The sequence below is a fragment of the Rhipicephalus sanguineus genome, chromosome 2 (assembly GCF_013339695.2).
Source record: "Rhipicephalus sanguineus isolate Rsan-2018 chromosome 2, BIME_Rsan_1.4, whole genome shotgun sequence".
NCBI lineage: Eukaryota > Metazoa > Arthropoda > Arachnida > Ixodida > Ixodidae > Rhipicephalus > Rhipicephalus sanguineus.
This window is the reverse complement of record NC_051177.1, coordinates 119,822,651-119,834,871: the sequence shown is the minus strand read 5'-3', so window position 1 is coordinate 119,834,871 and position 12,221 is coordinate 119,822,651. Positions and strand designations below refer to the sequence as shown.

The 12,221-nt window shown below is 40.9% G+C and overlaps 1 protein-coding gene across 2 annotated transcripts; it reads right to left on the bottom strand.

Moving 5' to 3' along the window:
• Positions 1-750: 750 nt before the first annotated feature.
• Positions 751-12,136, bottom strand: LOC119383584 (tRNA (guanine(10)-N2)-methyltransferase homolog). Of its 2 annotated transcripts, XM_037651824.2 has the most exons (14): positions 12,018-12,136; positions 11,884-11,949; positions 11,740-11,810; positions 11,372-11,453; positions 11,145-11,240; positions 8,656-8,790; positions 7,674-7,830; positions 5,792-5,872; positions 4,595-4,759; positions 4,436-4,505; positions 4,141-4,272; positions 3,307-3,427; positions 3,064-3,164; positions 751-863 (listed from the first exon to the last, which is right to left on the bottom strand). In XM_037651824.2, exons 1-13 carry the CDS (start codon positions 12,081-12,083, stop codon positions 3,069-3,071), a joined length of 1,338 nt encoding a protein of 445 aa, XP_037507752.1. In that variant the 5' UTR covers positions 12,084-12,136; the 3' UTR covers positions 751-863; positions 3,064-3,068. The 2 variants fall into 2 exon arrangements, with proteins under 2 accessions (XP_037507752.1, XP_037507754.1); XM_037651826.2 differs by lacking the exon at positions 4,141-4,272 and having other exon boundaries at positions 12,018-12,131.
• Positions 12,137-12,221: the final 85 nt, after the last annotated feature.

Below are 12,221 nucleotides of genomic sequence, written 5' to 3'. Positions count from 1 at the left end.
TTTTTCGTATTTGAGTCTCATTAGGTGAAAGTAAGAGTGCCATGGACTTGCACTGTTCAGTCTTTGGGTCCATTAGAACACGTTTTTTTTTTTTTTGCAACAGTAAAAAGTCAAGCAGGTGACTAAGAATCCATCAATGCATGCAACATCACAGCTAATTGGTGCAGAAATGTCAAGCAGAGATTGCCACCAGTTTATCATTTTTGCCCGTTTTCCGTCCTTCGTAGCTTCTTGTGACAACAGTTGCATTTTTGGCATTGCTGAAGGTTAATTTACTAATAGTACGAGTGATGTAACTCTTTATCTTTGATGTCCATTGATGTCCCTATACAAGAGTTTTCAATGTTAGGCTCTGCTCTGCCCCCCTCTTATAAATTTATCTGGTTATGCTACTTGTCAGTGCTGTCAATGTTGTAAATGGCACATATCCTCAGATAGACTGTATTTCTGTTTTGCCATGGACTTCATCATGTCTCTGTTTTCTTTATCACAAGTGCACTGACTCGGAACGATTCTGAAAGAGTACCAACTTGGAAGAAGAACGAAAGGGAGTAGACCGAGTGGCCTACTGAACAGTCAGTTAAAAAAAAAAAAGGAAATGTCATTAGCTGGTATTAAGTTTTTACATGATTAATTCCTAAGAAATTACGAAAATTTATAGTCAGATGAGATATTTTGTAAAAGTTTGACCACTGCTTCCTTCCTTCCGGAGTGTATGTGTGTTTTGCACAACAATATTTGTGAGGGCCATGTTTTCTAAAAACAACAATTTATTATCAACTTCACAGAGTTTGAAAAAATGGCACTTCGATGACTTGAAAACAGCCGTATCCTCCAAACCTGACAAGACAAAATGGCAGAAACTGGAAAAAAAAGAAAAAATGTGCATAAGGATACGTTAAGCAACATCAAATGAACACAAGGTGACAGAGAGTCTCACACGAAGTGCTTTGAAATGCAAGTCGACCGAGAACCCTGCACGCAACATCCCTTACTGAAGCAATGGCAATGCCTGGAATTGTAGCGCATTTTAGAAAACCGTGGCACTAGCTGTCTGCTCTCATCACACCTGAACCACATTCATAAATGCATGCAAGAAACAATCCTATGATATTTGGAATGTGCATTGTAGTCTCTTGGAGAACTAACTGCAAGAAAACACCATTCATTGACCTCCACAATTTATAAGTGCCAAGGCAGGCAACAAACTCTTGATGCAACGTAAACTCCAGAAAATGTTTGCACTAGAGCTGTACGAATAGCAAAATTTTGGGTGCGAAGCGAATTCGAATATTGAAGTGTGAGTGCAAATCGAATCGGATATTTTTCGAATATTTCTAGAATATTTCTCTAATACTTAGAAGCGAAATTGCAGAAAAAAAAAGTTGGAGAGGATTCCTAAGCATATTTTTATGAGATAGCAACATGAAAGTGTTTCTTTTTGCTAGGTTGATGAAGCACTGGTGGGGTGGTGTTTCATATTTGTCTTATCTAGAATGAGGCAATGTAGAGGGCAAATTGCATTTATGTACATGATTTGGTGCAACCAAAGTGTTGCCGACAACACTTTACACGTGATAGGCAAAGATGCCATTTCCTCAGCCTCTCCTTCTCCTTCAACTTCTGTGGAAGCCCAAATAATGTCGTGGACAAGGGTGTGCTCCCTTCAAGTCCGGAGTTCCAAATCTGCCTCATAGACGTTGATATACAAGAACATCTGAAATTTTGGATGCTAAAAGGCTTCGGCGTCTCATTTTTCGGACTTCCTGGCCAAATTTCAGGTCCAAAACAGCATTAATAAAGCCCCCAACTCTGCCACATCTTTCATCTCCAAGTTGGAACCAGCAGTTTTTTGAGTAATACATTTGCCACCGTAGCAGAGCTTGAAAGGCAGCTTTGCCGCAATACGGGGGTGTGATGAGGTGAAGCATATTGAAAATCTAGGGACTACTTCTAATGGGACGTTGACTGTGTCTTTGCTAAGTTCGACCGTAACGGAGCTTGAAAGGCAGCTTTGCCGCAATACGAGAGTGTAATGAGGTGAAGCATGTTAAAAATCTGAAGGGGTCACTTTCAATCGGGCGTTGACTGTATTTGCCTTTGGGAAGTTCGAATAGTTTGAATAGAAAAATTCCAGTGCGAATCGAATCGAATAGCAAGCACTATTCGAAAAATATTCGAAATTTCGAATATTCACACACCCCTAGTTTGCACCCTTTGAGGTGTATCTTGTCCTCAAAACAATAACTGTCACCTGGGCTGCATACGTTTCCTTCCTCTGACAATGGTACTTCCAGATAACCAATGGCGTGCATGTTAGCGATAATGTGGCATTCCTGATAAGAATGTAGCGAGTGCAGCATTTTCAAGAAAGGAAAATGCAAGACAGATGATGCTACACCTCAAGGGTGTACTGTAACATAAACTCCTACACAAAAAAGGCCCATTTGGGGCATTTTTCTGCCACAGAACAATAATACTAATCTGTCCGGTCTGCATTCCTTGCATTATCGCTGTGCGCCCGGTACTTCCCGGTCACAAACGGCGTGCGACTGTCAGCGTGACATAGACCTCTTGATAGGAAAGTAGCGAGCACACAGTTTTCGAGAAAGGGAACGCAAGGAAGTCAGACGACGATTATAGTTGCGCTACAGAAAGACACCCTAAATACTCCAGTCTGCCCTACTGGAATCAAGACAAATACACTTAAACAGTGTAAAAAAATTTTTTTAGTGTGTTTGTCCACTGTTTTCTCATGTAAGCCCGTCATTCAGGGTTTATATTCAGGGTCCAGTCACAGTGGATTTGTGGGGCTGTATGTGCACATCAGCGCCCTGTTCATCATTTTTGCCACATGACAGATTGTTCACGTGCAATATTCCGAAGCCCCTTCCAACAAATAACAGACTGAAATGAAAAAGAGAGATTTACGCCTGCACCGATATTACTGCCACTGTTAGAGTATGCTCACTGCAAAATTCAAGATGCCCATGCCTTATCAGTGGCTGTTCAGAGAGATAGAAAAAAAGCTGTGCAAAGGAAGAAGACTGTAGTATGTCTTACCAGTGTCAACTCTTTGTATCTTCAGCTTTGCCTTTCATTCCTGCAAAGTATCGGTCCCTAAACCTCTCTGCCGTGGAAGACATGACTGCACACGATGTTTCCTGTCACATGGAAGAGAAACATGTCAACTACAGCAAAAATGCACAGAAAAGGAGTCTGATCAGACACTAGGAAGTTTTAAGAAGTACAAGGACAGACTCTGTAAATGCTTCAGACAGAAGGACAAGTCTCAGAGATGCTTACGTCGGGTTCCCTCGTTTTCTCCATGGTGATTAGTAGCCGTGATGAGTGTTTGGACAATGACTGCTCACTGTAGGCGATGAGCTTCAGACAGGGATGCTGCGGGAGGCTTTCATCACTGAAGCTGGAAATAAAAGGGCAGAGTGAATGCATATCTTTACAATGCTGGAGAAAAGCAAGTGGTGGCAGAGTACAAGGAACACTAAATATTCCGTACTGTGGGAGGAGAATTCTGTTCGTGTCTACACTGTTAATCTTCCTTTACTGCAGCTTTATATTTGTGTCAATCCATACAAAAGCATACACTGATTTACCGTTAGATGGTATGTATGTTTGGTTATCAGGCAGGAAGGGAACCTACGATTAATTACAAACTGTAAAATATACATCTCTCTTCTCCTGATTAGCAGAAGAGAGATTTGAAATCGATAACTGAACACTTGTATTTTTCAGAGAATGAGCTAGAGAGAGAGAGAAAGAGAGTAGTGGTAGTAGTAGTAGTAGTACACTCAAACCTCGTTATAACGAACACGGATATAACGAATTATCGGTTATAACAAAGTAAATGAAGAATAGTCTTGTCATAGCTACAGTGTTACAAATAAACGTTTATAACGAATTTTCGGATATAACGAAGTTATTTTTGTGGCAGATGCGACTTTGTTATAATGAGGTTTGAGTGTAGTAGTACTAGATGGATATGAGACGGGAAGCTTAACAAGGCCGAGCCCGGTTAGCTACTCTGCACTGGGACAGGAGAAGAGAGGATTTGTACTGAATTAAATTTATGAGGTTCGCCGTTCAAAACAACCACAGCGAAATGCATTGAACTCTTACTCCTCATTGTAGATGGGCATCCAAAACACGAGCCTTCCGTTGAGGCACAAGTGGTGGGCACCAAAGTTGAGGAGGTCGCATAGGACGTCCTTCAGGCAGTACGCAACCTTGGATGGGATATGCTGTGCCGCTCTGGACCAAAGGTAAGACACAAGCCTGAGACAAGTGTAAGCTATGGAATTGCACAAACACTGAAGGCAATGACCGTGGCTTGTCTCCAGTTGGTGGTCGCCTGATACTCAATGGCACTAAGGCGAGATATGGCAAACTATTAAGAAGAGATGGGCACACTTACAAGTGACCAGGGATTTCGTACGTCTTGTGTGTGCCTATCCTTTCTGTGGCTTCACGGATTCCATAGGGAGCTAAACGAAAAGAAGCGATTTGAGATTCTCGTCAAAGATGTCGCAAGAGACTGTTCACGTCGGGAGGGAGACGGTGGTGACGCACTCACGATCTGTGATGATGGCGTCGAGCCGCATTTCAGACCTCCACAGCGGTAACGATGCGTCTGCCACGACGACGTCCACGAAGCGCTGTTCGCATCCATACTGCTGCAGGTTTGCCTGCACGCTCTCGTCATCTGCCCTTCGCTTCTCGTTGCAACGACTTGGCTTGGCTATAGTGTGCGCAAAAGCAAACGAAAACTGATGTCGCAAAGCTTGGTGACAGAGCTTGTGTTGTGCATTTGCTGAATGCCGCTCAATTCAGCTCACTAAGTATAATTAAAAATGGCTCTGAAAGCCTTCGAGAAAACTTCACAGAATTGCATACACTATTGTCCTCGCTGTAATTAGGTAAACTCCGGTAACAATATATAATGAATTTGGCTGACATGAATGGCTAAGCATATGTCCTTGAAGAAAAATGCCCTCTCTTTGGCCCTAAGGCCTGAATTACTACATAGCGCCCACTCCCACACGTGCAAGCAAATGAATTACTGGACATGTAAGTAGCAGTACTAACAGCTTGTATTGTAAAGCAACTGTAAGTATTCTCACCGACCAACGTACGATGAAATTGACCTCGTTTGTTCGGATGGCTCACACACATTTCAGTTCAAGTTAGGTTTTATGTATTTCTGTGTCTGCTCCTATGACAAATGTGCACTCCTCTTGTAAATGTGCTAGTGAAGTTCCTAGAGTAAGAGTACTGTACCGACCAGGCATGTGCTCCACTGCCTGCATGTGCACACATTATTTATTTTAAGCGATAATGCTACACTTTTCATTGTACATAGGTAGACAGACTTCTGCCAAAACCAAAACTGAAAAAAAAAAAAAGGTTCTTTAGTAAAATTACGGAGGTCTTCACTCCCATTAATGGAGTGGGAATGACATGGAGGGCTTCAATTCAAGACACCGATCGGTTGATTTGGTACAATACTGGAACTAGCATCATCTCACAAGACAGAAAATATCTTGCAGTAAATAAACAGGCATTCCACACAACTTTGTACCATGTTAAGCAAGGATTACTTGAGGTAAGAATACAGAATCGGTGAGAATACAAAATCCCATGCCCGCCCATGCACTTAACATTTGGAGTTCATTATGGTAACGTAGAATAAAGCGCTTAAAAATGAGGCTATTGCCAAATAATGCACATAAAACATATTCTTAACCACGAAATGGATGACCAGCCCACTAACCTTTGCCATGCAGAAGAAGGTAGTCCAAATCTGTGCCCAAAACATATGCTCCAAAGAAGGCTGCAGGGACTAGCAGACTACCTGTACCAACAAACAGAAGATAAAATTAGTTATTTTCCAAACACACAGTGCACACTAACTTGGAAAAGTGGTTTAATAATGCTGCAGTTATATACAAAACCTCTACCTCCATATATGTATGGACATTACAAATGCAAGAAAGTGTGCATGTAGGTGAATGTCTCATCAAAAGTGAGCTTATACACTTAAGTGAGGTTAGTCTCGTTAAGTCTATTTCATCAAGACTTGATGTGAACCTATCGGCCAGGAAAGGTTGCCAAGTAGCAGAGAATACGAAAGGCAATATTTCCCATTTTTAATTTTAGGTATAATAATAATTTTAGAGGGTTTTGTATGCCAAAACCACGGTACGATAATGAGGCACAATATCGTGAATGTCTCCAAATTAATTTAGACCACCCGGCGTTTGTTAAAGGAACACTAAAATGAAATAACAATTTATGTCAGCTCAACGTATAACGTCTAAAACGGCAATATTATCAACAGCAGTGCCCTACTTACCGAGAAATTAAGCTAAATGTATCACACAATGAGCGCCACGAGCGGCACATTTTGGAAATGATCCCGATGACGTGAGAGAGTTCGACTACAATTAATCACTCGTAATCAAACTAGCTGCAATCAAAAAAGAACCTTCCGTGCATCAAGAGACGTAATAAAATGCTGCTTGTTCGTTTCTGCTTGATTCACGGAAAAAAGAACCTCTTTGGCGTTGCCATGGGGAACGGCACGCGTGGTTCAAAGGTTTCGTTTTCGCCGAACCGCTTCGCCCGGCACTCTGCTTCGCTCACGTGGTCGCGGCTCAGTGGTATAGTTTCGGTATCGCGTACTGCCGCGCGTGTTTTGCGCACTCGTGGAAGTCGCTCTGACAGAAAGTTCGACAAAATGCCACGTGCACGTGATGTTGCCGGATGCCCGAATGGCGAACGCTGCCGCGCAGTAAAGGCGGGCAACGTTGGGCACGGCAGCAGTGACGTGAGAAACACCGCTTTCAGGCGGGTGATTTGAAGTGCGCTAACGCAATGTGGACCACTAAAATGTGATTTTATTTCAAAATAAGCACTTCCTTGGCACAAAAGTAGCACTATGAGGTTTCTGGACCGGTACTTCAACAATCAACATCGACTTAATATTTGCCTTTAGTGTCCCTTTAACATGCATCTAAATCTAAGTACACAGGTATTCTTGCATTTTGTCCCCACTGAAATGCGGCCACTGCAGTCTGGAATTAAACCCGTGCTTCGCAGTGCGACACCTTACATGCTAAGTTACCACAATCGGCTTTAATTTTGCACCAGACTTTAATGCTGGAACACTACATAGTACAGCATCACAAATATCAAGGTGATTTCACGTGTTTGGACTGCTTTTGTTCTCAACACCAACAATGTTGCCTTTTTTATTCCTTTCAGTGCAAAGTAATCGTTGTTTACTGATAAACTAGCAACTCCTCACCTATACAGTGTTCAAATCTCATGGCATCGTACGAAGCTACAAGAAAATCAGGCCCATCTTTCCTTTAAACATTTTTGCATGATTATGAAGGGTCTTACTTAATCTCTAAATATTTTCCTACACCGACCAAAATTACTACCTGTGATATGCTGGTAACTTAAACATTACCTAGCCATTAAAGCTATGTCAAGACTAAAATTTCTGGTATTTCAAAGTTACAAACACAAACTGCCATTGCTTTTTTTCTACCCCTTTACGCAATGATCTACTTTGACCACAGAATTCATCCCAACGAGATTTCGGCAATCCGGTCAAAGTTTACTATATCATTAGTAAAGCGACCTACCGGATCCAACAAATGGGTCGAGGATAATGTGGTTCTTCTGCACTCTCGCCATATTTGCCATTATCACAGACAGAGTGGGGTCCATTGACGTGTTAGCAATAAACTTGCGCGTCCTGAGTGACAGATGGCTCTTCAGAAACCTCTGGCCATCGCAGATCTTCGGTAAAGACGAGGAAGAAAAAAAGGGTTAATGGAACCAGGAACAAACCACTGACACAGCCAAAAGTGCCTTCAGCAGAAATATTTATTTGGAATTAACGGGACGCTAAAGAGACAAACAATTTGTCTCGTGTTAGTAAATTACGCTCAAACCTCGATATAACGAACACGGACATAACGCATTATCGGTTATAACGAAGTAAATGAAGAATAGTCTTGTCATAGTGACAGTGTTGCAAATAAACGTTTATAACAAATTTTCGGATATAACAAAGTTATTTTCGTGGCAGATGTGACTTTGTTTTAATGAGGTTTGAGTGTACTGTTTTGCACTTCCAAAATCACCACGCTTGCCTCGAGAAGACGCTTGGTAAGTGATAAAATGTGCAAAAAGAAAATGTGGGTGGCCATGTCACTTTGAAATTCTCACACCAAACGCTGAAATAGCGTCGTAGATTTTGACAACGTCTACTAGGTCCTACGTAGCTCCAAGTTAGTAAAAATGAAGTACATTGTCCTCTGAGGGGGCAACAGACTTAACATACCAAGTTTCAGGAAATTTCGTTGAGCCAATGTCGCCAAAATAGTAAAAATAAAATTTGAAATCCGCGAACGTCACGTGTGGAAATTTCGGGGCGAAATTTAAAAACGAAACTTTGACCTTGGTTTTCTCCTCTATTTATAAACCTATGATGGTGAAATTAACGACATTAGAGTTCTCAGAGTACAATTTATCAATCCAAACCGATCCTCTGTTTCCCTTTAGTGTCCCTTTAAATCAGCTGGCATTCAAAAATGATGAGAAGAATTATTTATGACTTACCCATCGTCCAAAAAACACGGCATGTGGCTTCTCTGGAATGTAGTTGGGAACAATGCCATAGTATTCAATCAAGTGGTACGTATGGTCAGGGTTCTCCATTTTAATTGGCCCATTCAGAGGAAGAAAATCAAATTTCTAGGAAAAAAAAAAGAAAGAGAAAACATTAGGCGGTGAAAAAGAACTGAAATTAAGATCAGCAAGCACACTCATCCTCAGCAAGTGTAAGTAACACCCACATCTATCAAACATTCAATTTCACTAGTCAGAGTGTTTTCAAGATGAGCTTGTTTTCAGAATGATGCACATTTGGGCATCCTTCTATGTTGTATATACCACTCAGACCATTCCATTCCACAGTTACGATATCCGCAAAACCTTTTTTTTTTCTGTATTTGACTCACTGCATCACATTTTTAAAAGTTAAACATGCCGCCTAACTGCAGATTATACAATAGAACACAAACAGAATGAGGCTTTATTCGTAAAATTATGCAGGTACACAGCTCCAGTGTCTAACTGAAAACTTTGTGGTGAATTTTTGCATGTGAAGTTGCTGAAGAGTGCTAAGCATTTAATGGGATGAATTAGAAGCACAGCAGTACACACATTATTTTATTACAATGTTGTTCTTTTATTACATTGTTACAGGTAAGCTAACAATAGCCACTCCTGGTAGTGTGTGAGTAAATATGGTAGGCTTCACGCGAACTAGACATTTTGTTTTTGAAATTAATGTTTTGGTGCATTGTCTTGATCATAGTTTCGGATGGTAGTGTGCTATTTTGCATCACTAGAGATTTATTTCCCAGTTTTAATTAGTAAGGTTTATTTTTTTTTAAGGCTGACCCATAATATGCTTCCAAAACAACTCTCAGAGAATGCATTAAAAAAAAAAGACAGGCAGAAAGAATGAGCTAGCACATGGCTCCTTCAATTTTATTCCCTCTTATGTTTTTTTTTGTTTTTCTAACAGCAGTAGGCAAATAATAAACAAAACACTGCTTGGGCTGTAGGGCAGATGTGAAGTCTTGAACTTGGCACCTTAGATTACTGCACATGTAGCACCATGGCTGCACGTCGATGGCAATCTTGTAAATTTGCTTTTATTATCCCTTTTTGATTGAAACAGAATTCAGGAAAAGAAAAAAGAAAAGAAAAATTGTGCATGCCCTTGTAGTTCGGTTTTCCAGGTGTAATCTGAAAACACTAAGCATTCATCATAAAAAAATTTACACAGAAGTGAAAACGTTTAACATTTTATTGACATTTACTTGCACACTTGTATTGGAAAGATAGTTAACAAGAGTACAAAGTTGGCCTTGTTGGTGATGCATAATTGTCCACGTTGCACAAAAATTTGACACAGTACAACCGCGCTCGCTTCGTCCCTTCTCTTGTCCCGTGCCAAATTTTTGTGCGACGTGAACAGTCTTGTACGGAAAATTGCCTTTTCTGTTATTTTTTCTATTATAAAAAGTGTGAGTATCATTTTGCAAGCAAGATTTTGAAAAACGCCTTCAAAATGACTTCATTCCAAGAACAAAAAAAAAAGGTCAATAAATTGTGCTGTTATATTACATCTAGCCATAGGAGCACTTGCACATACACAAGGGTAATGGACAGCGTAGAAACACAGTAAGAACAGAACCAGAAGAGAAATATGTGTGGCCTGTCATAACCGTGGCATGCGTTAATCAAGCACAATGCCATTTATCTAGCGATAAATACTTGGTGTCATGAATCCACGAACTTCACAGAAACCATTCATGTCAGTTGGTCTCATCCTAAACAGCACAACTTTAGATCGGTGCATTGCATAAGAACTAGATGAACATGAACTGTGCTTGTAAAAATATGAACTTGTTTAAGCAGGTTCGCTGAAATATACGTTGTCAGCATAACTCACGTGGAGTGCACAGCTCTTTACGAATAATCAAGAGGCACCTTAAATTCGCTCCATGTTGTCCACAGAAATCGAATCGATTCCCATAACGTGTGGGATCTGCTGAAATATTTTTCAGGCCAACTGGACATGCATCGTGAAATTTAGAGCTAAAATGCATGTTTGCATGTGCAACCGATGCCGTGTAGCTCACAGTTTCACAGTGAAGGGCCACATGAGAAAACTTATTTTGCAGATACTTTAGGCCTGAAAAAGTTCTGCTCATTACACTGCCCACACGGGGAATATTTTTCATCTATATGTTTCCATGCCACATTGTAATAGATCATGCTGAAAGCACAGCAGAAAGCTGCTTCTGACAACAAATAAGCCAAAAGAAGCCGGATGACTCAATTGAGGTGTATCTTGCTGAAAATATTTAATTCTGCATTTCTTTTGTATTAAGCTTGGAGAACTTATGTTATGCCACGTGTCTGCATCTTCAGCACTGTTTCTTTTTCTGCTGTCATGCTGTTTTCACTAACAAGGAAGACTGAGAAATAGAAGTTATAATAAAAATCGATCTGAAACAAAGCGGAACACTTACCTCTATCTTTTCCACTTTGACTTCCCGAGGCACTTTTCTTTTGCCGAATATTTCAACACTGAACTTGAAGGACTGGTCTTCGCCACTGTAGGCGTCCTGAAATAACACAAAACGTCATAAAAAAGGACTTCGATTAGAGGCTTCAGAAAACGTTGCGCACTGCTTTGGGGCCAGATAAGGAAACAATCCAATGCAATTAAATTAACGGAAACACAGAAAATACCCACCCAGAACTTCGCCGGAAACTTTTTCACCTGGTCACACACATCGTCAATATCACCAGCATGGGCCCACAGCTCAATGACAGACCTACGAGAGAGATGGCAATTTTTTATGATATTCCCGGAGATGTCTGCCTGGTTTGTCGCCTGGCTCGCTACTCCAGGTATCGGGTGATGACTACGATATATACAATTATCACATTACACACAAATAATACGTACAGTCAGAAACACACATAGAGAAACCGGTGAAGTTTACGAGTGTGAAAGGAAAGAAACTTTGCATAGTGTAATGAACATGGCCCAAATACGGGCCAACGTCATCCACTCATACTGAATCAGAGAGATAAAGGGAAAAGAAGATTGAAACATACCGTATTAACACACTTCGCGACGCAAGTTTCTTTGCATCCTCTTCTGACGCCAGTTCAACAATAGCGTACGGCTGTGGGATAGAGAGCAATTAAATTGTTTGCCTAACGGTAACTATTAAAAAAATCTGGCGCACGAAACCTTACCTCTTTTTTCGGCTGCTCTATGAACTTGACAGTGATGCCAAACATCGATGCAATCGCATCGAGCTCCTGAGAAAAAGAAAATATGTGCACTGTTGCAAGCCAAGCACACAGGCAACGTGTCTTAATGAACTCACGGGCATTCTGAAGGGCACATGTTCGTGGGCGAACCATATTAAGTATTTCATTCCCTTGCCGATCATTTCCGAACACAGAACCACATGTGCGGTAAAAAACGTAAACAAACTTTCGACTTGGTATTGGCTCGGCTCGGCTCTATGCGTATTTTTATGGCTGCCATGACGAACTTCTGACTTTTAAATGCGTACAAAAGTAAATAT